Below are 27883 nucleotides of genomic sequence, written 5' to 3'. Positions count from 1 at the left end.
ACTCCCCTAGATCGATGCGCTGGAGATAAGTTGTTTCATATGCAACACACAGCGGATGCGATTTCACGTGTTCTTGCCGAGGACTAAGATCCGTTGACAGGGTCGCATTCTTGTCAGCGAGGTATCCGGCTAGTCCTTGCAGGACCATCTGAAAGTGTCACCCTGGCGTTACCTTTAGTATATAATACTCACCCCGTATAGCCTATAATTGTAATCATAGCGTACACGGGTGCACTTACAGCACGGCGCAGACAGTGACAGAACAGAAAGTAGACTATATGGAATGTGTTTTTATATATAAACAACACCAAACAACAACAACAAAACCCCCAGTTAACAAGTTGTGTTCCTTGCTGGTTTTATAATAATAATAATAATAATAATAATAATAATAATAATAATAATAATAATAATAATAATAATAACTTTGCATTCTTAAAATCGAACTATCTATCTGTTATAACCTACTTTTCATTAAGCGTTTATTATTTGAATTTGACTTTCTCTACGTTGTCAACTAGTCTTTCTACACCGTTTACTACCCTACTGCCATTTCGCTTTTTAAAAATCTCCTACACTTCCTTTAAAAAATAAACTGGGCGTCTCTCTCATGTAAAAACAGGGCTATAAAATAATAGGAATCTCCCGGCTCAGCAGCCGGACTACACCTCTCAGGCACTGTGACATTCCCATACAGCACTTGTATTAACTCCAGCTAATATAGGCAGAGCAAGTGACACTGTCTAGCAGCTGAGATGTCTCTAAGGAGCAGACTGGAATTCAAGGAGCTGGGCGCTGAAGAGAACTCGGACACCGACCGCGGAGACCTGGACAGCGTCAAAGCGCTCACGGAGAAACTGAAGCTGCAGACACGGCGACCCTCTTACTTGGAATGGAAAGAGAGGCTGCAATGCCAGCCTTGGGGAACTGCCGAGAAGGGACAGGACAGCTCTGAGGTACAGTGCCCTAACAAGACCAAAGACGAGGATTTAAAGGGAGTGGACGTTCTTAAGGGCAGCAGCAGCAGCAAGAGCCCCAGAAAAGATGGGACTGGCACTCTGCAGAATATCTGTGGGTTTGACACCATGGATGACGCATTGGACTGGTTAAGGAAAGAACTGGTAAGTATAAAAGATACTTATCTCTGCGTTTACTTGATTTGTATGCATCATACGAGAGCCCGTCTATAATAGTTATTTCTGTATTACCCAGCATTTAGTACAGCTTGCAAAGTTATATACAGTGAATTATCTATTCATAAATACAAGCTCAACCATAAAGCAGATTCCGTATATATTGCAAAAATAATTTAAAAAAGGTGTGTAACACGTTTTAAACCATATACAATTATCTTCTGTTTCAGGCAAGGAACACTTTGTCCATAGATATTAACATCCCACAATATGAAAGTCCCCTCACTTTGATGAACATTACCACCAACACTGGTTTGCAGAGCTTTGTATTCCTTTGGTAAGAGGAAGACAGGAGAAGTTAAATAAGGAAAGTGAAATGATGGGTTATCCCACAAGTCTTTCCAAGACACCCCTCATGTGTGCCATTCGGGTTTAGAAAAAACAAACAAAAACCACAAAAGGTTAAAGGCACACATTTAGACCACACATGATTTTCCAAAATAGAAAGATTTTAGATTTGTGTGTGTGTGTGTGTGACATGTCATGTCACACCTGTAAAACTTAAGACATGGGTGTCCCAAATGCATATAAAGTGTACTCAAAGTGTGAGAGATCCGAAAGCCCAGGTTTAATGAACATGTAAACTTGCGTGCGGTGACAAAGAGGGGCTTTAAATGTCGTGTGTTCTATTTTGAGGCTCGCACCTGCATTGGGCACCGCTTGCTTACCTCCAAAGTTCACTTGCGCCGAATGCAGCTCTTACTGTGCAGCTGTGCCAGCCTGCGGGAAGCATATGCTTTACAGCAGCTTTTTTGAGAGGCACTAAATTGATTTGTTTTGGAAGAAAGCTTAACACCAAACTTCTCTGTACTCCCACTTTTCCAATGGGTCCTGGTTAATTACATAATTAACTAGAACCCAGTGCAATGCAAAGAGGCTGCAAACCTACATCAGAACATGGTAGAACATGAACAGACCCCAAATCAAATGGTGTATCTGTGCATCTCCTTGTAACCAGTGGAAGATTAGTTTACTGTCGAATGACCTACAAAAGCACAGATGACATCAGTCACATACTTTGTGAACATTGCAGTTTTATGATATGATTTAATCATAGAAAAATACTTTATGCCCTCTGATAAAATCCTGTTGAGAAGCCATGCTCCAGACAGCCGGCTACTTCTGTATGTCTAGTCCAGGTTGTCCTATAATGTGGACTGTTGACAACCTTTCTTACCAACTTATCAGTCATTATCACACTGTCAGTCTTTACTCTCTGAGATAAGATGCACTGACACTGACCCTGCTATCAGAATACATGCTTTTATCAAGGTAACAGGAGGGTGTGCCCAGGGTATTGAGAAGACTCTCTCCCAGCAGGCTGGCCACACCCAGGGCACAGTTTCATACTGCCTGGTCACTACCTGCATTCCCTCTTTGGGTTATTGTGTGTGTTAATTAACACAGTTACACAGTGACACTTTAAAACAATGGTTACAAATTTAGGTGAAAGTGTAAACCGTGTTGTATTTTATTATTTGGCATGCTGTGCACCTTGATTTACTGAGACTAGCCACCCAGTGCTGCCTATATCAAGCTATCCCTAAGTCTTCTAAACAGTAAACCGGTCTGAACTGTGTCAGAGCAAACCTGAGCTTGTCCAGCGAGAGGGAAACAGAAACCAAAATGCTGCCAGATCACGTGGGAGTTATTTTAATAGGCACAGCATATATGGTTGTGCATTTATATATATAAATAACTCTCTGTATATCAGTATTTGCATTTACACAATGGCATCTACTGTATATTCCATATGTGTATATACAGAATTACAATCTGACCAGTTGAAATCTGTGACTAGTACTCATATGTTTGCGTTGGAAACCTCATTTCCAGTCCTGAATTTCAGTGGGTGCTGTTTTTGATCAGAAAGATTAATAAATATCACTGTGCTTCACTCAGGGTTGGCTTGTTTGTTTGTTTTGCCTCCTCAGAGGGAGATGCAAGTGCAAGATAACCAGCTCGCACGGCAGCTCATGAAGCTACGGGGGGAGATCTACCAGCTGAAGGTGGAGCAGGTGTGCCACCATCACAAGGAGATGCTCGACGACGCCACCTATGGGCTGGAGGAGTGCGGGGAGGAATCGGACCTGCTTTGTGACATCCCTCTGAAAGCAGCTTTCTCGCTCTCAATGCCCCTGAAACACATCGGGGTCACCAGGATGAACATCAACTCCCGCAGGTTCTCTCTCTGCTGAAGCTGGGAGATACTGCGCTCAAGTAACAGGGGTGCAAACCATTTAAAAAAAAAAAAGAGCGCCTACAGGTAAAGTCTACTGGCACCAGAATTTAATGTTGCTGGCGCTATATGAGGTACCCTGGCGCTAGAATGTAGCACCGTTGTGCCAGATTTTGCACCCTTGGGTAAACAGCTTAGGTTGAACTCGATTTCATTAACCTTTAAAGACTTTTTCTTTTTTTTTTTTTTAAAGTTTTTTATAAACATTCTCTTAGGTTAAACAGTGCTTAGAAAATTGAAAATGGACTTCTCACAGTTGAGAAATGGTTTAATGAACTGCAAACTTAATTTATTTCATTAAAAGGATCTACAATAAGATGTTATTTATAGAGCCCCACTGTCTTCATCAGCAGCTGTGAGGCAACTAGTCTTCTTCATCAACACATTTCAGTGGAACTGGATCATGTTTTGGATGATAGAATATCTTTGGGACTATGTGTGACAGTAATACTGTATGTAGCTCCAAGTGTATTTTTAATTCTCAAACTCTGCTCAGGCTAAAGGAGAATATACTTTGTTTCAATCTAAACTGTATCTTGCTGCTATTATTAAAGAACTACCAAATAACTGTGAGGTTCAGCTGTAGATTAAGCGAATGTGCCTGAATTTTATACCTTGTATATTCTATTAAATTTTATAAATCAAAACAGAGTGTTTCGGTGTTTCATTTTCCAATTTAACATTAATAATATCAGCTCCTTATTCGTTTATTTATTGGCTGAATAATAGCTGACCTTGTGATGTCACTTGATAGTGGTTATTTCTTACAGGTATAGCGCACACAAGATCATGCTTGTTCAATTATTCACTTAGCGCTACAATGTGATCTTCTCCAGATTACAAATAGTTTACAGGCACCATGAACAGTTTTCCATAGTATAAGTAACTAGAACATGCCATGCAGTTCATACAGGAGCTTTCGAATCTCTCAGCAAATGCAGCGATCCCTCAGTATTCTGCTGTTTGACCTGCACAACAACAAATAAACAAATATTCCAAGCACATTTATTCCAATTCCAGACCTCTCAGCTCAATGCACCTGGTCCAGTTGCATCTAAACAGACTCCAGTTGGTCTCCTAGAACCCCTTTTCACCTCTCTGATAGCTCTGTTCTTTCCACGAGTCAGAAACCTCAGAGGGATGAGTTCTTACTTCTCTCTCTCTCTCTCTCTCTCTCTCTCTCTCTCTCTCTCTCTCTCTCTCTCTCTCTATATATATCTCTTACGGTATGCTGGCTATACCCTTCTGGCTCTTCAATGGCAATGCATTTACACCACACTGGCAACGCAGTGTTTTTTTATGCTAACGGTACCTTCCCAAATTACCCTAAAAGCCACTGCAGTTGTACCATACCGGTAATGCAATGGTTCTGAATTCAGAAGCAATGCAAGCACAAGGGCAGCTACACTGGTAGTAAGCCACTGGAAGAATGGTACCACAGCGATACAATCATTTCCTATTTTGTGTGAGGTTACCTAGTGGCTGACGTTGTGTAGAAACAGGCAGTAACCCAAAGTCCTACATGGTATGAGTTAGTGCCCACTGGTAACTCCTCCACTGTAATGCCGTGGTCCAATATCAGGTTATATTGTTTCACAGGATATTTGACAAAGGATCATTTTCTTAATAGAAACACCTTAAAAGCAAAGACCTGCCACTTGCAGTCCAGGCGTAACTAAACAAACTCAGATGTTTGTAGTTCACGAGAGTGCAGTGCATGCTGCCTGCCGTTATCTGAAAAAAGCTCGTTTGTGTTACCACAGCCTACCTTTACTTGAGAAAAATACACAGCCAGCAGGACCACTGGAATGTAGGCTTCTTCAAGTTAGCACCTGGCAGACTACTGACCCTGCATCCTATTCACAGTAGCTTTTCACCACACCCTGCAAGCCTTTAGGGCTGGTATTTTAAGGTAGAACAGTAATTGAAAAGGCTTGTGTGCAAGAACTCCCTTGGCAATTAAGTGCACTGTATACATTATACAGCATTATACAGCGTAGCAGTTTCCACTCATGCAGCAGGTTACAAAGCGTAAAGAGATCGACTCATCTGTAAAGGTATAGCCCAGGCAGGCAGCACCTCGGTGTTATTAAGAGACCACCTGAATGGGGTTCAGACGCCCACAGGTACTTCCGAATCCTGGATGACGATATAAAATGTGAAAGGGGTGTTTAAAAGTAAAGTTCTAGAGATGTAGTGGAAACAACACCCCCTCTGTCAGAAACACACACACACACACACACACACACACACACTCTCTCTCTGATTAACCCTTACCATCCTTACAACGACCCATATGCTCCCCTTTTATAATGCTGTAGCCAGGAGCCATAGGCCTTGTCACCTGTTCCCCTGTAAAAGAGGCAGCACGGTATACACTGCTCCCACTAATAGTAAACTGAAATGATTGTTACTTTTGCTAGAAAAACCGACTTTGGTCAGACAAGCAGAGTCTGTATCTTTAAACCTCATTTAAAAACATCTCTCTTTGAAAAGGCATTTCTGGGATACATTGCATGAAGGTTATTGATTTTAAAAAAGGTGGCTAACAGCTAAAATGTTTCTTAATCATTTGATACTATTAGTTTTCATTTTATTTTGTTCAGCTAAAATTTGTTCAGTGGTTTTGAGAGGACCTGGTCTTGGAATAAGCTTTATAACAAAACAGGAGGCAGCGTGGTCCAGTGGTTAAAGTCCAGGACTTGTAACCTGAAGGCCACCAGTTCAAATCCCACCTCTGCCACTGACTGACTCACCGTGTGTGACCCTGAGCAAGTCATTTAAACTCCTCACGCTCCTGCGGATGAGATGTTAAATCAATGTCCTATTGTAAATGACTCTGCATATAATGCAAGTTCACAACCTGCCTCTGTAAAGCACTTTGTGATGGTGATCCACTATGAAAGGCACTATATAACAATAAAGATATTATTATTATTATATAAACTCAATCTCATGAAACAAACCCAAAACTCAGATTTTACATTTTACTTTTCATAATTGCAATAAAACACCTGGAACCGGGCATGCTTCAGGCTATTTGCACATTGGCGTATCTTTCTATATGGGGCTGGCCTGACAGAAAGGAGCTTGCATTATATTTCACTATTAGATCATTAGAGGTTAAAGAGAGTTTGAGTTTCACAGAGTATAAAGAAATCTTTTTTTTCTAAGCTATATTTGTGTATTGAAAACTTTTTTTAAAATTTTTTATCTCAAATATAATGCAGGCTTTTGTAACTTCCCTGAAAGCAAATTCCTGTATACAATACGAAGGGAAAGTCATAAAGGTGATTTCTGCTGTCAAGCCACGTTTCCAACCCTTTCTTCACAAGGTCCCACTCCCACTCTATTCAGCAGTGTCATCACCCTGGCACACAATACAGACAATGTAAAGAACAAGATGACTTCAGTGGAACGAAACCCACTCCACAGTCGCTGTCCTGCTAGGTTTCGGTTACGGTAACATTTTCCTGGACGATTAGATTTGAACATATTATAAAGTTTTGAAGGTATGGCATCTCTAGTGGGGTCCTGTCCTGCAAACCTCCATTGGGATTCTGGAATTTGAATGAACAAGGTGCTTGGACACTAACATTTTCAGCGATAGATTATTTATTATACCACAGACTAGACAAGACTACTACATTCTTTGGCCTCGCCTTTCGAGGTACCCCGCCCATGAATGAGCTTGCAGATAAATGGAAAGGCTGGCTAGATGGAAGCCATAGGCAGGGGGGAGGAAAGGGGAGGAGGCGAACTCTAGTGCAGAGCAGGGATGCAATGGACTGAGGTAAGATATAAATCCCTTCCCTGCTGATCAGTGGATGTATTGTTGATTCGAAGACAAACAAGATACTAGCTATTCGAGTGATGATTTGATCTGGTATTGGAAGTGCCTAAAATATGCTTGATGTTTCTGTGATTTTTATGTGATGTTTATGTGATTTGAAGGTTATAAGTCAGTTCCCTGCCTGAAACACCAACTTTGCTTAATGGAAAGCTAAAGGAGCTCAGCCAAGTCGTCTGAGAATCAGGAAACGTGAAATGAGATCAGAGTCTGAAAAGAAGAATGCATGCTTCAATTGTTCTAATGAATGCGTTTAACACAAGTGAAACTTGCTGTCTGCAACAGGAAAACAAAAGAGTGAGGTTTGCCACAGCATCCTGGCAACAAAAGATCAGGTAACCTTGAACAGTATTCCAACTTACTGAGAAAGTAAAGAACAAAACCTGTGCCCCTTTGTCAAATGAAAGCCCACCTAAATTGAGCGCTATTGACCCAGTAGCTGACAGAAAGTTTAACAGGATGCTGTTGTTTAAGAGCCAGACCTTTTCAGAAGCTAAATGGGGTTTGGTCAAGGATAGCGTCATGGTTACCTTCAAGAAGGAGATCTGCGGTTTAAAGAGCTGTTGTGCATATTATAAAATCAGACACAAAACAAAAGGAACAAATAAAAAGGTTTAAACAAACGCCCAAGCTTCAGCTATCATGGTGTATTGTACTTAACTTCCTCTCTCTGTTCCAGCTGGGCATTCGGCTTCAATGAACCCTCTCACTAAACTAGCCCACAAACAAAGGATCTGGCTCCCTACCATCAACTAATCAATCAACACCCAGTTCCACACATGGATTTGGCAGGGATGGAATTAACCTCCATCCCTGTCAAACTTAAATTTAACGTTTAAAAAATGTATTTAAAAATGTAAATATATGTATATGTGTGTTCATATATTATGAAATATACACTCAACATTTAATAAAGCAGGTCAGATTTCGGTGCCTCGTTTTTTACACATGTGCAGCTCAAATGTATCACGAGTTTCTGTGATATGGCTCATTTTAAATATGTACCGTTTGTTTCCCCTTTTGTTTTACCCAACAGTGGTTTTAGGATTTGAGACCCATATCAGATTCAAATGACAATTCAAGAATGTCTTTCAGGAGTGAGAGAGACATCCAGCAGGTGCAACCCAGACCTTGTCTACACTGTGGACATTACAAATCCCATAGCACTCCTGTGAAGAAGAGCAGAGTACTTCACTGTCTCATTATAAGTCATTGAGTCTCTATGATCAGGCTGATTGAGATCCCTTATCCCTAAAAAAGAACTGACATCCCTGTAAACAAACATATCTTTAAACCGAACAATACACTGTGGTGTGATGTGTTAGACAATGGGTAACAGACAAGCACAGTGAAGGCAGCGGTGAGAAACATGAAATCCAATCACGTACAAAAGCGACCACTATTTTATACTGTACCTCTAAGGAACGTTTTATTTAAATTAATCAGATAAAATTACAAAAAACAAGACATTTCCATTTTTTTTGTTTTTTGTTTAAAACAACTTTTCTCGTACAATCTGAAAGCTGGTAGGTGCATTGTTTTCCATCACTACACACTGCCTGGCTTCCTGTTTGGCTGCTGCAGTTCAGTGTTGAAAAACCGCAACAAAACGCATTTGGTTACATGCACTCTGAGCACCAGATCTCACACAATAAGACGAGAACAAGGGAAAGAGCTATGGGCGTGTGCGTGCGTGTTTATCTAAATTACTTCTGTTAGTGTAACACTTAGTTTTCTGTGAGTTTGAGGAATCTGAAGTGAATAAATATGACAGAAACTCTTGTACCCGTCAGTATCACAACACACTGGACTAGATTCTCAAAGCTGATTGTTTATTTCTGATTTGGTAACTTTTTTTTCGGGTGTGTTATTACTTTGTGAAAATACCACGCTAAATAGTAATGAGAATCTGACCCATTGGTCTGTTTGAAACTAAACCAGCACCGGGTTCAAGACACTGCATATCAGTCCACTGAATGATGATGACCGCTTGACTCACAACCTGATTGGCTGAAGTTTATAAAGATGAAGACCTTCAAGAGTAAAGGGATGGTGGAGCTTCCTGCCTCTTAGACAGTGTGCACGCACCAGTCTCTGTTCAGCCTTGTTGCAGTTCCGGTTGAATGGTGAAACCCAAAGACCTTCCACCAAAATAATTTCTTTACTGCTCAAGGGTTATAAACAGTTAGAAGCCTTGTGTTTTTTTTAATAGAGTGGTCATTACCATAGGGCTGATGTCTTTTAAACTTTGGTGGTTTAGTTTTAAACAGCCAAATGTGATGGATAAAAACAGGTGGAAAATGGATTAATATCCTCTGCGTTAGGTAACGAGCAGGAATGCCCACTGCGTGTGATATCAATGCCCAGAGCTTGTTCTGAAACCCCAGTTAAGCAGAAGATTTAGCAGAAAGTCAAAAAGAGAATGAAAAAAAAAGTTTGTCGGGAATTGCAAATCATGGTTTCTAAAGCAAATGAAAAACACACCAAGACACAAGAAAGATATTTCAACCCAAATCTGAATAAAGGCTAAAACTGAACAGCTGCCACACCTGCAACAGAGAGATGCTGTAGGCCAGGTTTCATGTTAGTGTCACACCAATGACAGGAAACTTTGTCTGTTGCAGTTGTGTGGTATATGAGCCACTAACGAACAGGTTCTCCGTTTGGCAGACAACTCACTGTCTCATTGGAAGACAAGAAACCCAAGCTAAGAAAAGGGATCTGGGGCCGAATTCTGCTTCGAAATCAAGCTGTATTAAGGAACAAGACAGAATCTATTTTCCAATGGGGAATTGAAGCTAAAAGAGTCTGCTTTGTCGATTGGTCGTTAGAATGTAGAATTCCCATATCTTCAGTATTGAGAAATATAAGGTAAGCTCAGAAACAATTTTTCCTTGTAAGAAGCAAGTTTTTATTTAGTTACGATCACATATTTGTGGAGGCCTTAACCGTATAACCCACTGGTGTTCAAAAACACATTCGTACAGGCATCCGATAGTTTCCAGCACTATGGGCTGTTGAATACTATAAGAACCTCCAATAGAAATGCGGGTAATTTGTGGGGAAAATGTGAGTTGTTTTCGGGTCATTGTTGGTGTTTGTATTTGTAGAAAATTCAAAAGGACATGGAGAATTCTAGAGCATTTTATTTTAAATTTGAATTTGTATAAAGCAAGCATTGATTAGTAAAACATCCACGGCTGATCGTAAGTCCCAGCCTGTGACCGGAGGGCAGAGTAATTAGCGAGTCTGGTCGAGAAGAGTCGAAAGGAGGATGATAAACGTTAGAATGTATCATTAATTAAAGCTAACGTCATACGAATCCAATATGATTTAAAAAAGCATGTGAAAATTCTTATGTAGTTGTGGTTATTAAAGAAATATATAATAAAGCGTTGCCAAAAATAAAAAAAGAAAGAAAGAAATGGGTCTGATAAAAACAAAGATTCATATCAAATTAAAACTAAAATTCAGTCCTTACACAAAAACTATTCACTAAAGTTTATAAGAGTTGTCCTTCAAGCCTGAGATTAGTAATGCATGAACTTTGAGTTAATTTGGTCTGTTAAGACACAACACCTGCCTGCCTCTTTTTAGGCATGCACAAAACTGCAGACTTAAATGGGCAACCCAAATACAAACGTCAAGACCCAATAATGAAGAAGGAACTTGGCAAAATAAAAATTTAATGGTTTCTAGTCATCTTAAAGTCGTCACTGATGCTGTGGTCTCAACTTTAGACGCTTGTGGTCTTTCATCTACATAACAAAGCGCCTCTCAGTCCAGCATACCTGCTTGAGGGCATGTGGCAGGGGGTGTTCAGGGCAGGGCTGCGGCGAGGTCACTCACAGGGATGAGAGTGGAAGCTCTCAGGGGTCCTCCTCAAGTCAACGCTGTTGGAGACTGGGGGCCGCACAGTACCCTGTGTGGGATATGTCAGACTCCTATGGGATAGTAGAGCTATGCTTTATTGATGAAAGGCATGTAAGCTGTAGTTCATTTGAACTATCCCCAAAAAACAAACCACAACAAAAAATAGACTTCACCATTGGGACAGTCTTTTAATAGTTAACAGGTAGGTAGACCTGATGCCGGCCTCATTCATTTGTAGTAACACCACCAGGATCCTCGGTATATCGGTATTTACAAAATAACAAGAAACTTGGATTTTCAATGGTGTGATATTTGGGAGACTCCAGTCATTCTAGCTACGAGTTTAGATGTCCTCAGTATTTTTATAGTTTGTGGCGATTGATATGTTTAAAAATCGGTACGGCTCACCATTTCACAAAGAGCAATTTTAGTTCAATAACAAAGGCCAGTTTAATGACTCCTAGTAACTCATAGTGCCTAGTCTTTCATTAGTAAACCTGCATCTGCAGTAGCTTGAATGCAACGACATGGCAATTACCAGTACATTGTAAACACAACTGTTTTATAAGAATAAGAATAATAATAGCTTACGCTTCGTAGCTAACGTGGGTTATCCAGTGGCATGTGTAAGCACAGTTTCAGGGAGAGGAGTGCGCTGAAATGGAAACATATGCATTCTAGGTATTTTAGAAGAAAAAATTGAAGAAATAATTTGATTATTTTTTTGTCAGCTTGTCCTGTTTTAACATAAACTTTTACAGAAAAAAATCACGTGTATTATTCACGTCTTCAAATCTCAGCTCAAAGTAATGCCATTTTCACCATAGAAAAAATATTTCAACATTACAGTAAACAGCTGTAGACAAGTAATCTATCTATCTATATCTATATCTATATCTATATCTATATATATATATATAAAAATGTAATTAATAAAGCATGTATATTTTGTTTGGTGATGCCGGTAGAGACGGGGTTGGTCGCATACTCAAAAATCTCTTCTTCTTTTAGACTTGGCCGCTAATATTATGCATTAGACTCCTCTTGCATTTTGTTTTAAAAACCTTTTATTATTTATTGAAACAAAACAAGAAAGAAACACAACACATTTCGACAGTTAAACAGACACTGGATAACAGTCATAGACATTACTTAAAATGACAGATGGCAATTTTCACCTAGCATAGCATTCACTAATTGAAAACTGTTTCAGAATCGATTGTTAATCCATAGATAATACAATTATGCAAAAATTTAACTCAAACACTGATATATTAAAAACACTTACAAAAAATACAGTCATATATTCTGCGATACGTTACAGATCACAGTTAACACAAACACAGTTATTGATACAGTGGCAGCTATAATTGACATTAGCATTCTCAGTTAAGGCCAGCCATGGGCCGATTCAGAAGAATGGACGCTTTGGCAGTTTCGAGTAAACCCTAAGCCTGGTAATTACAGGGTGATTAAAGACCCATAAAGCCAAGAGTTCTGCTTTTATAAAGTTGCCGCATATAGCTTTGGAAATACATAATCCAGTAGAAATATGAATTCAAACAGAATACGTTTTTTTTTTCCCACATAGTTTAGGTCGTTGGTCTCCAATAGCACACATTTAATAGTCCAGATTCTGTGCACGAATTTAATAATTTACAACCAATATGTTGTTTCTGGACTGATTTGCAGCCAGCAACAAGTGCCATTGTTGTCAGTGTTCCTTTAGACAGCAGATCGCGTCTCAAAGCTATAACAGAGCTGTTTTTGTTTGCCGTTCATGATGTATAAATGCGATTGCTGTACGTGAAACTTTAGGCTGCAAAAAAACAAGATGGCGACCCTAGTGAAAACAAATAAAAAAGTCTTCACAGCAAAAATAAAAGGTGAGACAATGGAATTCATGTGAGGAATATATTGAGGATGTCTGGCAAAAACAGTAGTATGATGAGCTTATATAGATCCTACATTAACTTTCATTTTAATTATTCAGTTACCATAACAGAATATGGTAATAATAATAATAATAATAATAATAATAATAATAATAATAATAATAATAATAATAATAATAATAATTTTTATTATTATTATTATTTATTTATTTTACCAAATATCCAATTATCTTTCAGGCAAAGTGATTGCAGAAAACACTAGTAATTCAAGATGAATTCATATATATCTATATATATGTATGTATGTATGTATGTATGTATGTATGTATATTTTATTAGGAAGGTTTTCAATTGGTTTTCATCAGCGCTGTCAAAACATCATTCATATATTTCACAATACCCTACGTTCATGACAGAAAATTGAAGCAATGAAGAATTGCATAATTTAAGATCGGAACAATCTGCATTATTTCCAGTTGCACGTTAAACATAAAATCCTCTGACATGTTTATCAAACACACTCAAAACATTGTTTACTTAGTATCTGCCTAATATGTTGTTTGCTGATAACCTAATATAAAATATAGAACCTAAAACCTAAAAATGATGGTAAATCACTAGCATCTGGGGCCTTCTGTAAAATGACCGGTAATAAATGTAGAATTATTCACAGCTGACGAGTCAAATTCAGGAAACTATTAGGAGGCAACTGAAATACTATATAAATAAAATCATTTTTACCAATTGATAACCTTTTTGTCCTATGCTTTGCCATGAAAATTATAATTGAAGGTACAATTTTCCAGATAATATCTGATATTGCCACTGCTGGCATTAGGCCATCATTACAGCCTAGCTCACACCAAAGAATATCTGCTTACAACAACAAAAACACATATAAAGATTGGAAATTCCTGTGTAATGTTTATCATTCTGTGCAAAGACATGTCATGCCTTCCAACAGCCAACACACCAGGATGTGTTTCGGAATGAAAAACATGTTCCGCCTGCTTTGCATTTCAGAGAACCTACAGCAAGCCTCTTCCACTGATGCGTCTGCACATACCAGCCTGGATTTTTTTAACACACAAATTCCTGTGGCTGATGACAGCCTGTGCAACCATCATTATAGCATCATCTTTATAATCAGTACATCAGACTATCAATGATAAGAAATGATAAGAAAATAGCTGCCATGGCAAAACAGCAAGCCACCGCCAATAGCAGTACTACAGTACAGTTATGGGGAGAATGAATTGACATGTCACACTATATCCCTGTTCAATGACTATACTTCATATAGCAGGGTACTGTTTTTTATTTCATGTACTTTGATTATACAGGAAAGCCTTCTAGAAAGGAGACCTACTTATGGCTTAGCTAATGCCAAAAATACAACAACTTTGCATATTGCACTGTAAAATACTCGTGCCATGTTTCGCTGTGCCTTGGTTTTTTGTAATTTTGAAATAACAAAAAAAAAACAGCTGATTTATACATCAAACTTCAGGAATGATTTTATAAGGACTTCCAAATAATCAGCAATAGGATCCATTGATGTTACTCCCAGTAGGATGTTTACTGGCACCGAGGCAGCTGCACAAAACACACTTCATAGTTCAACACGCTTGAGGTTTCCTCAGCAGTCGATGGTTTATTTTACCAGCAGTAGGATTAGTCCTGGTAATAAGAAACCCCAAAAAGTCTGCTGCCAGTTGATTTTCTCTGTTTAACCCCCCGGGTAGGGTTCTGGGGTTCATATAAACATGAAGACTGTCCATTTCCGTTAACGTTTCTTTTTCCCTTCCAGAGACCATGGGCTGTAGCAGTTCAGAGTACGATGACGACTGGGTAGAGAACATCGATGAATACTGCGAGCACTGTAACTGCCCTATTAAACCAGATCTCGCGCCACAGGTATGGCTTCAAAATACTGGACATGCATTTGTGCCAGGACCTGCCGATAGCGAAGCTGGCAACAGGTGGTAGAGCTCGGATTGAGCGTTGTTTTCTTTATGTCGTTTTAGGGTAGTTGCACACGTTTTTGTTCTTGATATACAAAGTTGTTCATGCATATCTGTGTAAACCATGATTCAAAAGAATCTATCAGCGAACACCATGCAAACAAAGAACACAGCAAGATTCTGCTCTAATATGAGAATCGGACGAAGCTCTGAAATCATACTGACTATGTATCCTCTTCTTCCTGATTGGATAACTATTGTCATAATTTTACATAAGAACATAAGAATATCAGTTTTCCACTATTGGGTGATCTCAAAACGTTGTCAGGAAGGGTCTTAAGTGATTCAGTAACAATATTGCAAGGTAACCCATTCCATACCCTTCATTACAGAGCAGTATTTTAAAGTGAAACCATTATAATGGCTGCGATGGGCTGTGGCTCAGTTATTTTAAAAGTGCTACACGGAAATGGCACTTTTTGATAACACATCTCTAAAGTACTATTACAGTGTTATAGTGGAACAAGACTGCGTTGAGGTATAAAAACAAATACAGTGCTCTCTCCATACTTCACCATTCGATAATTTAGTAATTGGGTTAATTCACTGTCAGGCCATGTTGACAATACATTGCAAAAGCCTTGTATAAATGCCTCTCACTAATTCATTGTTGGCAGATTTAGTTGTTTTCAATAGGTGAGATAGCGACAGAAAGTAGGAGCACTGTATCACTTTCCTGTAATAGACAGGAATTCAAATGGAGTTTCATAAGAAATCAAATATGTTTTTTCTTTGTAAAATTACAGTGTAGTAAAAATGATCTCATGAATGAGAAATTCCATGACAAACTGCTTCTCGTCTATTTCTGATCCATTAACCAGTGACACAAGGCCATGAAACCTGCCTATTGTTAACAGAAACCAGTTGAAATTATCATGGTACAAAATTGCTCAGCTATGCTCTTTCAAATTCCTCCTTGTAGCACTCAATCAACACGGATATAAGGGATCCACTGGTGCGGTATGAAAAGTACACTCCGCCCAGCTCTCCTCTTCCTGGTAAGTCAAAGATGTGCTTTTATTGCAAATAAAAACAGTATCCAGCTGCTTCTGTGGCTACGTTCAGTACCAGCTTGTTAAAATAGCGACATGCACCCTCTCAGTTAGCTTTATTCAAGTCAAAGCTCAAGCTATGGTCTCCATGATGTAGGTTAATGGTAATTACTTTTCAAAGTCATTTTTTGACCCTCAAAGTTTTAAGGGGGAAAATAATATAGGAAAACAACCACAAAACCTGCATAAATGTTGGCTGTAGTAAACGTACACAGTAATTTTGCTGTTTGCAATCAATTACCGTGCTTTCCTATAGTTTTACCACTCGTTCTGTGATTTACCTCGCGTGCCTGTGGGTTTACCATGCTTTTACAGCACCATTTTGAAGCTTTACAATTTCAACGCTTTGCTAAGCTTTTGACCAAGATGTACTGCAGTGCACTTTTAAAAGGGCAGTCGAGGTGACGGTGACAAGGGAAGACTGGGGTAGAAACACCTTGGTGACTGTGCTGATCCTCAGGGGACAGGGTGTAAAACCCTAGGGACTTGTAATGGGGACTGCGTCCCAATGCAGGGTGGTACTTCATTCATTCCTTATTATCATTATTTCCTGTCTTTGCGTTTCAGACAACCTGGTCGTAGCGATATACAGCTACGAACCCACTCATAGTGAAGACCTGGGCTTCCAAAAAGGAGAAAAGCTGAAAATCATAAGCAAGTAAGCTAGCTGGCAACACCTTGACAAGCCATTAAACTATACTTTGCATGAAACAGCAAATCTACCATCCTTGAAACACATGTTTGAACGCTTCTCGTTGTGCTGAGTGTTAATTAAACTGCTTTTATTTCATTGCCAGGGATGGAGGGGAGTGGTTCATGGCTCAGTCTCTGGCGACTGGAAAGACAGGCTTTGTTCCTCATAACTTCGTTGCAAAGCTGGACACCATGGAGACTGAGCCGTAAGTGCAGCATGTATTGTTTTACCTAGAAAGAGTTGGAAGTTCCGGTTTTGGGTATCTGTGTACTTGTGTGGGAGAAAGGAGATGAATTTCCAACACTGTTCAGTAGCTACCCTCTCCAGGGCCAGAACTCAACCACTGACCTAGCAGACTCCCTGTACCTATCTATCCATATATCTGTATTTATAAAACCATCTATGCATGTACCCAGCCTGCTCTAATTGAATCCAATGCAGTTCAGTGTATTGATGGTATGTAGCAGTAAATTGACATGAACAGATCTTTCCTCAGTCAGTACTAATTGGGTCTTTTTATTTTAAGGTGGTTCTTTAAAGATATCTCCCGAGTTGATGCGGCACGGCAGCTTCTGGCTCCGGGAAACACTCAGGGCTCCTTCCTGATCAGAGAGAGCGAAACCACCAAAGGTACGGAGAGAGGAGAAGCTGCTAACTGTAAAGGATGTGTGTGAATCAGAATAACTGACGTTTAAAAAACGTGATGCTGTTTACAATAATAGCTAGATCTCTTCTAAAATGCAACCAAACGCTACATCACATATGCAGAAATGTGCGGATTTAATTTGACGTCTTCTTCATTAACTACGGTTCCTTTTCAAGTGTACTCACAAAGGTGAGCCCAAATGTATTTTACACATAAACCAAGGTCATCTAACACTACTCCAGTGAAACGCAGAATTTGACAACCCTTTAATCCAGAACACATTATATAAAACTCATGCCTTTGTTTATAAACGCCTTCTATTAAAATCCATTTCACAATACCGATATATTACCCCTTGACTTAATTCCATCTCCAGGCTCCTACTCCCTGACTGTGAGAGACTTCGACCAAGATCAAGGAGACATCGTTAAGCACTACAAGATTCGCAATCTAGACAATGGCGGGTACTACGTCACGCCAAGGATAGCGTTCAACACCCTGACAGATCTCGTGCAGCATTATATGCGTAAGTGTTCAGGGACTGTGTGGCTGATATCTAACGCAACTCAATAAACAGGACACAAAAATACACTGTACAATACAATAAAACGGGGGTGTCCAGTCATGGTCCTGGAGGGCCATTCCACTCCAGGTTTAATAGGTTCAATTAGATAACTACTTGAGGGTCTGGAAGGAGGTTTAATTGGATCAATTAAATAATTTAGAACAAGGTTGGAACAAAGAAGTGGAAGGTCCAACTTCAGGCAACCTTGCAATAACAAACTTTCATTTAATGAAACAGCCAAGTTCTCTTTACAAAAACAAAACATCAGTACAGTAAAATAATCTACAGCGCACAGTGCAGGCACTATTTGCATGTAATGCGCCAGCCAGCACACCATAAAACAAATGTTACATGTTCCAAAACCGATGTAGAAATACATGAAGGTAGTGGCTAAAGTTGTATCACTGCTGCTGTTCAGGTGAGCAGGGAGTGAAAACTGGCTTGTACTAATTGTCCTTCGCTCCCTGTCGCCCCCCCCCCCCCCCCGAACTGCGCAGGAGAGTGTGACGGGCTTTGCACGCGGCTGGTGAAGCACTGCCAGACCCGAGTGCCTCAGAAACCCTGGTGGCAGGATGAGTGGGAGATCCCCAGAGAGACCCTGAAACTGGAGAGTAAACTGGGGGCCGGCCAGTTCGGAGAGGTCTGGATGGGTAGGTGTCTTTCCTCTCGAACGATTCAAGTGTATCTTGCGTACACAAGAATGTAAGACAGTTCAGCCCATCAGCGCTCGTCCGGTTTCCCAGTAGCTGATTGATCCCTTCGATTCAGCATCAATAATATAGCTAGGTAACCCATCCAACCCCTTTCATTTATTAAAAAAAAAAAAAAAACCTGGAAGCACTAAAACTTGTATTTTCTGCATGTAATTATTATTCTGCCCAATTAGCAGATTCCTAAGCAATTACTTTGCAATATTAATTAGAAAAAACACTGAAAGCACCAGATATAGTTATTAGGCTTTGACTGCAGTATTAGAACCAGAGAATACCCAGCATGCAGCAGCAGTGTGGTCGCCACATGCCGCTTGACAAACGCGTTTGTTTATCAAAGATAACTTCAAGCTGTGAACTGCTGGTGAAAGACCGTATTGTGGTTGTTTTGTGCCGTTGCTGTGCTGCTGACATTTACAAAACTGAAGCGCTACGAAAGTGAGATGCTTTCGAAATAGTGAACTGCTGCGCCTGTTTCAACAGATACAGAGCCAGTGACGGAGAACAGGATCCCAGCAGGATCTGCCACACTGAAACTCCTTACCCTGCTCTGCCAGGGACCTCCCTCCTCCACATCGTGTGTTACCTTTAAAGCTTGATAAATCCCCATTGTAATTGATGAGCCGTGCCCTCACCAAGCCTGCTTTAGCTTGGCTATCAATACTATGAGATAATGACCGCAAAGACGATCCACGTTGGTTAGTGAGCGAGTACTCTAAGTAAGCTGTTCTTTCTAGACAGGGTGTGTGTTGTCGTTGTGCAATAAACCTCACCTCGGAGTGTGCGATATGTTACTACACACCCTCAAAGACATGGTATGCCGAAAGATATATATCATATTAAGCTCACAAACAGTTCAGCCCTTCTTTAACCTTCAGACTGCTAGCATAGATGGACGTTTCCTTCTTATGTATTAGGTTGGAGAGCAATTGAACTATAAAACACTCTATCTGGGCTAAAAACAGTAGGGAAAGGTTTGTTTTTATTACATGTTGAATATCTTTATTCCAGCACCACTTCCTTTGCACTGGCACAACAAAGCTCAGTTGCTTTGTCACCTTTAGAGACCAGTGGCTTTTTGGGATTGTCACATGCAAAGACTCAGTGTCTGCTGCCTTCTTGTTAGTGGACTGCTGCTTTTACCATCAAAACAAACACTACCTGAAATGCGTGGCTGACTTCACACAGGTCTTTCTTGACCACTGAACAGTGCATATTCCGGTTGCTACAGACTGAGAGTAACAGTGTGGTGTTGGTTAGAGGTTGATTTTTGTCACACATTCTGATTACAATACCGTGACTACATCTCCCAGAATGCAGTTCCTGGGAACATTAGCTCTCGAGATGGTGTAGCTGATACTCATACTTACGAGGTTGGTTTGAAAAGCGGTTCACCTGTGAAAGGACAGAGGGATCCTCCCCACTTTTAATCTCCTGTCCTCGCTTGCAGGTTTGTATAACAACGACCGGAGGGTTGCCATTAAGAATCTGAAGTCTGGCACCATGTCTCCCGCTGCCTTCCTGGCCGAGGCAAACCTGATGAAGAAGCTGCAGCACCCCAAGCTAGTGCGCCTGTACGCCGTGGTGACAGAGGAGCCCATCTACATCATCACTGAGTACATGGAGAACGGTAACTGCAAGTCATCCATCTCGTACATCTAGTCTTTGAAACGCAAATGCAGGACAGCCTCATATGAGCATGCCATTCCCCCCCATATAAAGCAATGGAAACAAATGTAACATTTTTTCAATGAAAAAATATTTATTATGTGTCCAAAACTTTTTTTCAGCTATTTTCAATATTTCAGGAGTGAAGGGTTTAATACGTTGTCTGCAGCATATTTCACACGATTTTAATAGGTCTCTTTGTCTATTGAACTGCTCCTACTGGCAACTATCCCTTAGGATTACATATGAATTATAGCATCGATATTCAAATAGCAGCTTTTGAAACGCGCCCAATAACAGAACGAATAAAACAGACAAAGAAAAATAGTCTTTGCCAGTGTAACAGGCAGTGTTGTCATAGTGCTGTTACAGATTCGGTCCCCTGTCGGTGAGATGAGATGAGGTTTGTACTGTGGTTGAGACTCTCGGATCGCCAGTGGTTCGCGCTCAGCGTCCACCCTGTTGCACCTTTAAAAAAAGGGACCAACTTGAGTTATCTAGCGGACGATGCATGTTAGCTAGGGTGTTAATGCAAAAATACTGGCTGTTAATAAAACCATGTGTTCTGAAGTAGGATAATGAGCACTCTTCCGATTGGCTGCAGTGATGAGCGAGGCCATTATATCCCTCACCCTGCTTCTTCATTGACTCTCTTTATTCACTTGCATGTATAATTAAAGCATGAATAATAAAGCCAGACAATACTGCATGGTATTTACAATATACAATTTAAATATACTGAAGCTGGCATTAAAATACACACTCCATGATAGTTTGCGCTTGCATGTCAACACAATGTATAATAGGACACACACACAGGTCACAGTCCTCTCCATTGTAAGACACTGGAAGAGTGGCAGTTTGAAACAGTTTCAATGTGCATGTTTATAATCATCCTGAATCCTTTGACTCATACTTCCCTGTGGTATTCAAGGTCTAGAACAAAGGAAAGTTCCACCCTGTTCTCCGTGTAAAATAACAACTTGTTATTCGCTTTTGTCATTGTTCGTGATGTAAACCCTATTGACCTATCCTGCAATTAAAGCAGGGCAGGGTTCCAGGACCGAAGCAGAGGAGACCATTCTCAGAATAGGTGTTGGTTCAGTTATATTCTCAGGAAAAGTAAGTAAGAAAGTCACTGCTGCCCCTGAAATAGAACTGCTGGTCAAACCTATACATGACCCCAAATCAAGGTTTTGGCATGTAGTCCAATGCTGGTCTCTGCTATTTTTAAACCAAGGGAGGTTTTTCTTTTTTATTGTGTTCAGAGTATAGTGTTCTCATTAAAACCAACGATATTTCGTATCTCTGAACTGCATTTAATAATGAATAGGGCTTTTAATTGTGACCTTTCCTTTCAATTGAATAACTAGAGCATGTGAAGGAATGATGAACCTATTAAATCACACTTTACAGTCTGCACATCGCGACTAATAAACTGTTTCTGTGTTCACCGAAGAAGAAAGTGGATTTAAACATCACTTAGACACGAAGAGCGCATTGTTGTAAAACATCTTCCAGTGCATGCAATTGTTAACTTTATAAAGCAGTTTGTTAACCGTTATTTACCGTGGTTGGCGGTAATGTGGTCAGCAATTAAGGGAAAGCATTTGTCTGCTTAGTTTTGTTTCTCATAAGCGCTCCCACAAAAATAACTTCCCACAATGCAATGGAAGATACTCGAAGCAGCAGGCGTTATATTTCCATCACTTGCACAAGAAATCGTAATGTCTTCCTTTGCTGCTTAGTTACTAGAAGGGTTGGGACACTGTGTCTGAACAGCAAAGGCACGCCAGCTTATCCTGACCTTGGCATTTGCGCTTATCCAACTGTTCCATATATAAAAACACAAAACCTTTCATCTGTAGTAACAGTGTCTCGTCGCCTTTCCTGAAGACATTGCAGTCGGTAGTCTCCAAGCATTTCCTGTACGAAATATGAAGCATTTCTGACGCCTACATGATGAATCGTAAGTTTAGTGCCAGTGCTGTATTTGTCTGGCTACATTTAGAAAGCACTTACGCTACGAAGACCGGCAGGACATCCTCTTGCGCTGTGATTTAGTTTGTATTTTAATGGTTACATGTCCTTAAAGCATGTTTGGAGATCATGCTTTTGTGCACGGCCACAGGGTTTCACTGGAGTGTTAGATTATCTTCATGCAACACCCACTGGCTTCTTGGAATGTCTTACATTATGGTTTAAATCTTTATAGAATGACTTTAAAATAAAATTACAGTCCAGTTAATGAAATAAAAAATTGACTGCAAAACCGTTTTACGCTGCACAGCTTGATCATACAAAATAAGTGCATTATAATTTATTCATTTGTATAGGATACTATTAAACAAACTGCTTGATCATACAAAATAAGTGCATTATAATTTATTCATTTGTATAGGATACTATTAAACAAACTGATTAATACCATATAGATACTCGATATAGGCTTCGAAACATATTAACAGGGGGCTGATTTGATCATTCTATACCCTACAGTTAAGTCACAGCTGTTTTTTTTTTATTCTATACCCCACAGAGATAAGACACAGCTGTTGATAATTTCATAGCACCAGGAAATACTCCATGTATTTTAGAAGCAGTGCAGTCCTGGTATAACCATGCATTGCTCTAGAGTGATTACCCAGAGCCAGAATGAGCCCCCAGAAATCCAGGTGTGGTTTATCTCAGCACGATATGCAGCAGGTTGTTCAAATCAACCCCTAACGTTCCTTTCTCCTAGCGTGTCAGAATATTATTGGCACTATCATAAACTGACTTACTGGTTAACGTTTCCCTGTGTGAAATGTTGCTGTAGCACAAACTTAGGCTCCCATATGTCATGTATTTCATAGTGTACCGCATTACCGGGGGTGCATTACAAACAAAGCATTTCTACAGTAATGATAAATGCAGCAAATGGAACTTGCATTCCAATTGCCTATCTTTAGCAGCAGTGGTCACAGTGATTCGTTTCAAAGCTTTAAGTTTGTGATTACATGTGTCCTTCAATTGTAGGCAGCCTTGTTGATTTTCTCAAGACACCTCAAGGCGCAAGCATGACCATCAATACACTCATAGACATGGCATCACAGGTAAGTGCGCAATGGTTTGTCTTCTTCGTATGTATCATGACCCCTAGTTACCCTTGTTAAATAATAACAGGCAACGTGCATTTCCTATTTTTAAGTTGGTAAAAGACAGCTTTGTGCAATGCATGGAAAAGAAAGTGTGTTTAAACTTAAATACTGCAGATAATTACTTTCTTCAGCTCAAACTCTGTATCTGCTTTGAAACGGCACACAATTTGGAGCTGTGAAATCTACCAGGTCATTCCGTCGTACACATAATATACATACAATTATTGCACACATCTACTGAGCATCCTTTTACTATGCTGTGCCTTTGCTTTGCATGTTTTCAGAGAAATAGGACAACATGATTAGTTCAAGGTCATGTCCTTGCAGACAGCAATCCAGTTTTTTTATCTTTAACACTCATACAAGATGCAAAGAAAATGTGCTGTCAATGTCACCATGGTCGGGTGTGTGAAGTACGGATGGTGTTTCGAGGAAGCTGTTGCACTTATCTTTGTGCTCAACACTGCAAGCACTGCAGCTTTAGAAGCTGGCAATGAGAGATAGAGAGTGAGGGAGACGGCAAGAGCACAATCCTGTTGTGGCTGTGACAGGTGGTGGCAGTTGGAGGGGAATGGGAGAGCCTTGGAGGAGACAAAGGAGGATATGGCTCAAACACACACCACTGTCTTATCAAAAGTGAAAAGAACTGCCATGCTTCTCTAGTTTGTTTGATTGTGTAAAGTTACACGTACTGTAGTAATGAGTCTCAAATTGCATTATGACTCACAATGCAAAATAGAAATTAAAAAAAGGGGATCCCCTTTTTCATCATAGCATTTTTGTTTTACTGATAGAACATGTGACAGGAAATACCTACAGAGCTGATATTTCCACTGGGGGCTTATGCAGCAGTAAAATATTGCAAAACTATTTTAAAAAGTACACTGGTGCGGTAAAAGAGACCACAATGGGGACGAGGATGTTCACAATCATTCTGAAAGGTTCTGATTCTGTTTCTCCAACAATGATTTAGAACTTTCTCTAAATGGCTTGTGCCCTTCCTAACGCCAGAGAAATCACGTGACACCGTGACCTTTCAACTCTGCTCTCGCCACCTGTCTCAATGCTATACCTGGGTCAACAGAATTGAAAAGTCACTGATCTGGGACAAGAAATGACAGCCCTGTGTTCAAAAGCATGCCCTAGTACAAGCAAGACCACACACCTTTAAATCTATTGTCAGAAGCAGGACTGCAGATTTTAAACATGCACCACTTCACTGAAGCAATGCAACTTGTAGTAAACTGACTTGTATTAATCTATGTAATGCACTTTAATGCACTGTGTTGATTACATCATGTAGAGAGCAAAACAAACTGTAACTGAGTGGTTCGCTACAAAGTAACTATCTTCCAAAACATGGATTTATTTGGATCATGCTAAATTGTAGGACATATGGAATGTCTTGTGATAACAGGACACGGTACAGTTTCTGTTAACAAATGTCATAAAGGCATTCACAGCAAGTACAGCCTCCAGCTGCATGACTGCTTCATTCAAACTGAACTGAGCCTGCTTGGCGACTGCCTTCTCCCTTCTCTCTTATTGTCGCAAGAGATGTGCTACTGTGCAGTTTGGGAGGGTTCTGTCCGCTCAAACTGTGCGGAATGATTTCTGTTATAAGAAGATTGTGCTCAGGAACTACCAGCAAACACAAAAAGAGTTGCTTTTGCTTTAGAATTGCCAGCTCTGCTTTACACAAGATGTACTGTATTTTTTTTTTCAAATCCTTACCAATGCTTGGTTGAGTTCTCATACTTTATTTATAATAAAAACTCGGATTAGACCCACTCAGAAAGTAATAAAAACTCTAATTAGACCCGCTCTTCTCCTAGTGCTCTTGGCAACATGTTGTAAGCTGCTCTAAATTTACATTTTCAGTGTAAGGTTTTTTTTAAAGTGGGTCACATTCAAGCCACAGGTGGTCCTGCAAGATGCCTCCTATACGGTTTGTCTTTGCAGGGAGTCACGTGACGTGTTTGTGAAGCCATCTGAGCAATGAAAACCAGAAAAACGTACTTGGCTTGTGAGGCTTCCTGTCTTTATGTTATCATAGCCCAGCCCAAGATAACATCTGCCAAATATACACAAGTTAAAAACGTTTTTCTTTTCTTTTCTTTCTTCACAGTTGGTAATTCTTTGTACAATATCTCAATCTTGTTCTACAAAAAAAGGCTGTAGGAGTTTGTAAGCTGGGTTTAGCAAGGGTGCAATGGGGAAATGGGATGCTGTTGGTTACAGAATGGTCACACTGATGACATCCTGACCTCCGTTTGCCTTGAATCTAGAGTGAAACTACTTCCTTGTACACTTCTTGTTTACAAATAAAAACGCTAGCTTAATACAAAAATGTGGCACACCTTTCGTGATTGCTACAGCCTGAATAAAGTTTGTGTGTAATTTTAATTGAAAGCACAGAACCATCCTTACCTGTGGACACACATGACTTTGTGAAGCTTTTATGACTGAGATCTTTACCAGTACCACTATCTGTGTCAGAAGGACCCCTACTGTCCGAATGTTTTACTACACATATTGCAACAAATTCAATAACAAAAAAAAGTGTCAAAAAAGCAGAGGCATTCGAGGATTATTGGTCAGGAGGGTCAAGGGCTGTAAATGTCAAGCACAAGTATCGAGACTAAGGGGCTAACTACCAATTACAGATTTAGTAATAAAACAAACAAACACTGGGGGTTATTATTGTAAAACATTCATTTAAATCATTTATAACCTATGAAACATGTTACTATTGTGCTAACAACACTTTTCAGTGACAATACACGACGCTTGCCTCAGCTTTGGGTTAGTAGTTGCGCCCCTGGTACCCCCCTGGGCCTAGGCAGTTGTCTGAAGCCAGCCCTGGCTTGTGGACTGCTTTCAGACTGACACTTTGGTTTTGTGTTCAAGATTGCAGAGGGAATGGAGTTCATTGAAAAGAAAAACTACATCCACCGTGACCTCCGGGCCGCCAATATTCTCGTCTCGGAGGAATTAATCTGCAAGATAGCTGACTTCGGATTGGCTAGGATCATCGAAGACAACGAGTACACAGCAAGAGAAGGTACACTCAGAGCACTATTCACGTAGGGGCCGATTTGCTGTTTTGAGTGCATGTAAGTAATGTACTACATGCCAGACTGCATGCTGATGTATACATTTCATTGAATATCAAAACCGAAAAGAAATCAGTTTTTATATATATATACGTGTGTACTGTTCTGTGATGCAAGCAGCAGACCCCGGGTGGAGAGAAGAAGCCGGAAGTCAGAAGCGAGCTGGGGGGGGCGGGGAGTGTTCCTGTCCCCCCTCCCTGTGAGAAACCACAGGATACCACATTGTTTCTGCAGAGTCTCGCACAACGCTGCTGAATGCTCTTCCAGCCAACTGTAGCTTTTTCAAGCTGTAGCTGAGGTCTGGCTGCAGAGCCGAGTGCTGAGCGCTGTAGCTGGCAGCAGCAGCACCTGCGCTTCTTATATAAAAACAAACACTCCTGAACTGTAGCTTGTTCACCCCCCCTCAATACACCCCAATCTCTGCATGACTCCTCCCTTTTCTCTCAGTCCTGAGAGAGATAACACGCTACATACTGTACATTTTTTGCCTGAATTTATAAAACAAAAAGGGAAATAAAAAGTTATGAAACTGCATTGAGCCCAGCAGGCACCCAGGTGGGTAGCAGGAAAGGGGCACTTTTCTCCTAGGATAGGGCATGCATTAAAACACAACTCTAGTTTGCCTGAAGTTTCGATGCCGCCTTGTTTCCAGTGTCTGAGGCCTTTTTCATCATGCCACAACACCACACTATAGCCACCACATTTCACCTTTTAAGCAGAGATAACATATGAAAAGAACACTGGCCTTACCAATAATAATAATAATAATAATAATAATAATAATACCCTTACAGAATCCCAAGTAAACATTTCTGCTATGCCAGTAATCCAGCATTGGGAGGACAGAGTTATCTCTCCTTTAAATGACACGGTATTTAGACCTGTAATTAGTTTGTCCAAGAGCTCCCCCTAGTGTCAAAACACCCATATGCAGGCAGAACACCTCTCCTTGAAGCAGAACGCAAAGTCTCACCTGCATCCATGTTCTTTATGCTTTTTTTTTTTTTTTAACTTGTTCCTGTTCTTGGTTTTGTTTGCACTTTTACTAATTTACAAGAAAATATGTTAAACTTAAAAAAAAAAAAAACCTTTATTCTGTTTTTTTTTTTTTTTTCAGGTGCTAAATTCCCTATTAAGTGGACCGCGCCAGAAGCCATAAACTACGGCACCTTTTCAATAAAGTCGGACGTCTGGTCTTTCGGAATACTCCTCACTGAG

The 27883-nt window shown here is 40.1% G+C and overlaps 2 protein-coding genes across 2 annotated transcripts; both read left to right on the top strand.

The window, feature by feature from the left end:
* Positions 1–436: 436 nt before the first annotated feature.
* Positions 437–4072, top strand: fam167b (family with sequence similarity 167 member B). Its single transcript, XM_041240700.1, has 2 exons — positions 437–1121; positions 3128–4072. The coding sequence occupies exons 1-2, from the start codon at positions 756–758 to the stop codon at positions 3389–3391; spliced, it is 630 nt and encodes a 209-aa protein (XP_041096634.1). The 5' UTR covers positions 437–755; the 3' UTR covers positions 3392–4072.
* A 5421-nt stretch (positions 4073–9493) lies between these two features.
* LOC121308352 (proto-oncogene tyrosine-protein kinase LCK-like) lies at positions 9494–27878 on the top strand (the record flags this gene model as incomplete). The annotated part of the gene is made up of 12 exons (XM_041240696.1): positions 9494–10153; positions 14861–14967; positions 15997–16072; positions 16694–16784; positions 16924–17025; positions 17347–17450; positions 17843–17992; positions 18529–18681; positions 20192–20371; positions 23428–23504; positions 26460–26613; positions 27783–27878. Coding segments are annotated over exons 2-12 (1285 nt in total), but the record flags the coding sequence as incomplete, so codon positions are not given.
* Positions 27879–27883: the final 5 nt, after the last annotated feature.

This window comes from Polyodon spathula, unplaced genomic scaffold (assembly GCF_017654505.1).
Source record: "Polyodon spathula isolate WHYD16114869_AA unplaced genomic scaffold, ASM1765450v1 scaffolds_665, whole genome shotgun sequence".
NCBI lineage: Eukaryota > Metazoa > Chordata > Actinopteri > Acipenseriformes > Polyodontidae > Polyodon > Polyodon spathula.
Note: the sequence above shows the minus strand (reverse complement) of the source record. Positions and strands in the feature narration are given on the sequence as shown.